This window comes from Lipotes vexillifer, unplaced genomic scaffold (genome assembly GCF_000442215.2).
Source record: "Lipotes vexillifer unplaced genomic scaffold, Lipotes_vexillifer_v1.1 scaffold1114, whole genome shotgun sequence".
NCBI classification, from domain to species: Eukaryota; Metazoa; Chordata; class Mammalia; order Artiodactyla; family Lipotidae; genus Lipotes; species Lipotes vexillifer.
The window spans coordinates 1,175,576-1,180,892 of NW_006779031.1; the positions used below are offsets into that span (position 1 = coordinate 1,175,576).

Sequence of the window (5,317 nt, forward strand, 5' to 3'; positions counted from 1 at the left end):
TCCCTATTGCGTCTCCCTCCCTCCCACCCTCCCTCTCCCACCCCTCCAGGCGATCACAAAGCACCGAGCTGATCTCCCTGTGCTATGCGGCTGCTTCCCACTAGCTATCTACCTTACGTTTGGTAGTGTATTTATGACCATGCTTCTCTCTCGCTTTGTCACGGCTCACCCTTCCCCCTCCCCATATCCTCAAGTCCATTCTCTACTAGGTCTCTGTCTTTATTCCTGTCTTACCCCTAGGTTCTTCATGAAGTTGTTTTTTTCTTAAATTCCATATATATGTGTTAGCGTACGGTATTTGTCTCTCTTTCTGACTTACTTCACTCTGTATGACAGACTCTAGGTCTATCCACCTCATTACAAATAGCTCAATTTCGTTTCTTTTTGAAGTGCCGTGCTCTCCATGAAACCTTTCTTAAAGAGAGAATAGGTCAAATTGCTCTTGGGCCTTCCAGATTATTTGTGTCAGTCCCTCCTCCCCAACCAAACACATGCAAAAACAACACTTTTCCTGAATAGACCCATTGCGCCTCTACTTATATGTTAATTTGCCTCCAGGTTAAATTCTTGTCCTGTGGTTATAGTCTGTTTCATGAAGTCATTGTTGCCTCCGATCAGTATCGCTGTTGTTTGTCTTGGATTGTAATCTCACTGACACGATCTGTCTCTCATAGTGACATGCAGATGGGTTCTGGATATTTAGGAATTAACTAAATAAAGGCTTATTTGGCAATTCAAAGTTACAAGAAAAAATTGAATATTCTCAAACTTGAGATACTCCTGAACATACAGAATAGGAATATTTTCTTGCATAATCACACTACAGCCATCAAATTTTGTACATTTACGAATAATGCAGTAGTTTTCTAATTATCTGCCATCAGTATTCCGATTTTTCAATTGACTCAATCATGCCATTTATATCATTTTCCCCCCTCAGCACAGGATCCAGTCTAGAGAGTCAGGTATTGCATTAAGTTGTTATGTGTCTTTAGTCTCCGTTAATCTATAACATTTCCATAGCCTTTCTTTGTCTTTTATGACACTGACATTTTGGAAAAATACAGTCATTTTTTTAAATAAAATATTCACCATTTTGAGTTTGTCTGACATTGTCTCATGATTAGATTAATCTCCACATGACCAGCAAGAATACTGCATACCCTTTGGAGGGTATCACATCTGCAGGTAGATGAGGTCCATCTGCCCCTCATTGTTGGTAGGGGTTTTGATCACCCTGTCAGAGTGTTGTTGAATTTCTCCAGAGTATAGTTACTTTTTTCCCTCTTGCAACTAGTAGACAATATGTGGGGAGAAAATTTAAAGCCATGCAAATATCTTGTTCCTCATCAAAAATTCCCCATCCAGTTTAGCATCAATTGATGATTCTTGCTTCAAAGTATGATCGTTGTGAAATGCTGATCTTCATATATCAGTGTAGGTATGTCATGGAGTTGTAACTGTTTCAGGCCCGCCAATAGGAACAAGAGTACAAATCATTTTGAAGAAGGTAGAAAATGTCTATCAAGAATGCTGTTTGGGGGAGTTCCCTGGCAGTCCAGTGGTTAGGACTCTGCGCTGTCACAGCTGAGGGCCTGGGTTCAATCCCTGGTTGGGGAACAAAGGTCCCACAGTCTGTGAGGTGTGGCCAAATAAATAAATAAATAAAGGGGGGTTTTCAAAAAAAAAAAAAAGCATGCTGTTTGGTATTTATCTATTTATTGGGCTCATGGCTTCCTAGTTTTGAATTCATTACTGTTCTTAACTGTTTTGGTGTTTCCACCTGTCTGCTGTGTCCTTGTGACATGTCCAAACATTTTGATCACTTCTTTACTTCCTGGCATAAAGAGATGTTCCAAACTAATCTTATTCCTATTCTGCTTCAGCCCTGGAACCAGCCCCACTTTCTTTTTCTGATAGAAATGATATTAAAGACCAAGATTTGGGTGCTAGGTGTGGTCACTGCTACTGAAGGGTCTTTGTTTCTAGAACCATTCACCATAGAGCTAGGGAATATATATGCATGTATATACACGTATATATACTTCCATACCTGTCCACATACACATGCCCTTACATGTACATAGTGATCTTTTGTAAATCATCAGTACACACTGATGTCTAGCAGGTTAAATTTTAACAGATTAAATTGATTTCTGTGAAGAAAATAACTGAAGACATTTTCCATATGTGCGATTTTTTCCATATTGATGTTCTTAGTTACTAGCATTTACTACAAAACTTGATTATTAAGGGAAAATGCTTAATAATTTATATGCTTTTAAGACTTTTTCTCCCCCATATTTTTAGCTCGTGAGTGAAGCTGAACTTCTTTTAAACCAACAAGCAGAGTTGGCAGATGTAACAGGGAACATAGCTCAAGTAAAACAAAAAATTAAAAAGTTGGAAAACTTAGATGAAAATTCTCAGGTAAGATTACATTTTAGATGTTCTCTATATTTATGGGGTATAATAGTCACATTTTGATGTTTTTTAGTAATATAAACCCTTATTATGATTAATCTCTCATATCAACAATCTGTATAATTGGTTCAGTAATATTGGTCTATATTCTGTTTTGTTCAGTGTGGGCCTGAGTTGACTCTGCAGTTATGTTATGTAGTTGTAACTGTTTCAGGCCCACCAATAGGAACAAGAGCATAAATCATTTTGAAGAAGCTAGAAAATTGTCTATCAAGAATGCTATTTGGTATTTGAAAATGATGGAAACATAACAACATAATTCCTTAAATAACCATCATTTGATATATTCAATTGAACCAAACATAGATTCATACAGATAGATCTACTTAGCTTTACCAGTTGTGTGACCTTGAAGTTTTCTAAGCCTCAGTGTCCTCATCTATACATTGGGGATGTAATGACCTACTTTTCAGAGTGATTGTGAGGATTTATTTAGATGCTGTAGTTAAAACACTTAGCACAGTACCTGGGATATATGGATATATAGTAAGTACCCACAAGAGCCAGCTATCATTGTTCTGCTGGTCTTAAAGCTTGGACTCATGGCTTTAATACTCAGCACATTCTAGCTTTGCTCTCCTGTCTCGTATGTGAGAGTAAGGCCATTGTTTGTAAGGTGTGTTCTCAGCAAACAAATAGATTTATGGGTGTACCACAAGCATCTAAAAACCAAAACTGAGAGGCAGCAGTTGTGGTGCCTAGTTCTGAAATTGTGCTTGTAGATCTTTGTGATCATGGGACAACTTACAAATCTTTATGGTATAGGAGAAAGAGAAGGCAAACTGGCCTGCAAACTAGGGAGCTTTGAATTTTTGTTTGGTTTTGTTTTGTTTGTTTTCATTTTGTTTTGTTTTGTTTTGAATAAGTTTTAGTTTTAATTGTGGTAAAAGACACACAACATAAAATTTACCATCTTCACCATTTTGAAGTGTACAGCTCATTGAGTGTATTCACGTTGTTGTAGAACAGATCTCCAGAACTTTTTCATCTTGCACTATACTGGGTGGGGTTGGGGGACGGTCAGTAGTTGACAGAGTAGAGACTAGGCTGCTGAGATCCTTTTTGACAGGGAAACCCTGTGGCGGTCACTTCCTGTGTGTAAAGTACTCAGGTAGATGCCAACTAGACCTATTGGGATTTCCAAGACTGAAGTGATAATGAAATCCCTTAGCTTTCGCTTGGCTTTTGTGTACCTCATTTGATATATGCGGTTCTGTTCTAAATCTGTACATACCAAGAGGAACAAATCTAATCCACATTCTGGGCAGGCTGGTTAATTTTCTGTTTCTGTGACCAGAAGTGCATGAGCTTCTGATGACATCACTGCCATAGCTAGTGACTGTAACTGGAGGCTTTTTTTGCAGCCAGCAGAAGTATGACAGCAAACTGTATATTTGGCAATATCTGTCTCTGGTTCAACCATTTATGCTTGTTTAATTACATTCTTTTCTCCCCCTGTATTCAGAAAGAGATCATGCAGTTTTTGTTTCCCTTCTTTCTTAAAATCAGGACCTGTTAGCAAAGGCCCAGTTCGTGATACTACATGGACACAGGCTCGCAGCAAGTCACCATTACGCCCTGGATTTGATCTGCCAGAGGTGCAATGAGCTACGTTACCTTTCTGATATTTTGGTGAATGAGATCAAAACCAAGCGGATACAGCTCAGCAGGACCTTTAAAATGCATAAAATTCTACAGCAGGTAGTGTCATGGGACATGGTGCATTTCTGAAAGAGAAGATACTTTTTTTTTCCTGGGTCCTTCTCAGAGGCTATGGGGCTAAGGTCTGGTATAGCTTTGGAATTAAATTTGTAGGAAGTCTGAAGGACTGAGTTTGATTATGCTTGTTTACTCCGCCTACTTTGCAGTATTCAGAGAAGGTCCAGTATTGTACGAATTTTGGCCTCTGTTCTGAATATTGACATGGTGGTGGCAGTGGCTTCCTCTCTATTTTGGGTCCATCTCTGTAGCCTCTGCCCTGGCGATAGTTTGCAATCAGAACACTTGAAAAAGCCCTGGGGGCATTTTGCTAAAACCTGACACTCATTCCACATTTCATAGTTACAGCAATAACAAATTAAACAGTGATTGGAAACTATTCCTCCATGGCTTGTGGGTCTGACCCCTTTGATGATTAGACGGTGAAGAGAAGTTGTGATCGTGGCAGTGGAATGTAAAATAGGGGTATCACTTATAGGCATCGGATCTGAATGTGAGCATTCTAATCTGTACATCTCCTTCTCTGGCAAGGAAACTTTCATCCTTGTCTTTGGCAATCATTATGCATTTATATTACATTTGATATTTTGCGGGGAGTTTCATATTTCAATGATTGATTTTGGGAAAATAACGTGCAGCTGAAGTGCTGGTGTTGAGAGAATGGTCAGACACCTGCTGCAGAATGAATTCCTCATTATGAAATGAGTGCAGCACTTCCCAAACTTGGCTGTGTGTCAGAAATACCTGTGGAGACATAGAGACTTGTGGTTGCCAAGGCGGAGGGGAGGTGAGAGAGGGATGGAGTGGAAGTTGCAGATTAGCAGATGCAAACTGTTACATATAGGATGGATAAACAACAAGGCCCTGCTGTATAGCACAGGGAACTATATTCAATATTCTGTAATAAACCATAGTGGAAAAGAATATGAAAACGAATGTACGTATATGTATAACTGAATCACTTTGCTGTACAGCAGAAATTAACACAACATTGTAAATCAACTATACTTCAATTAAAAAAAAAGAAGGGGGGGCTTCCCTGGTGGCGCAGTGGTTGAGAGTTCGCCTGCCGATGCAGGGGACACGGGTTCGTACCCCGGTCCGGGAAGATCCC

General features: G+C 39.3%; 1 protein-coding gene across 6 annotated transcripts in view; it reads left to right on the forward strand.

Moving 5' to 3' along the window:
* Positions 1 to 5,317, forward strand: part of MCF2 (MCF.2 cell line derived transforming sequence) — a 66,217-nt gene that overhangs the window by 25,582 nt on the left and 35,318 nt on the right. For all 6 annotated transcript variants that reach the window (XM_007452067.1, XM_007452068.1, XM_007452071.1 and 3 more), the window contains 2 exons: positions 2,311 to 2,430; positions 3,994 to 4,185. In XM_007452067.1, the coding sequence (XP_007452129.1) occupies positions 2,311 to 2,430; positions 3,994 to 4,185 (312 nt within the window). The remainder of the gene's footprint in view (positions 1 to 2,310; positions 2,431 to 3,993; positions 4,186 to 5,317) is intronic.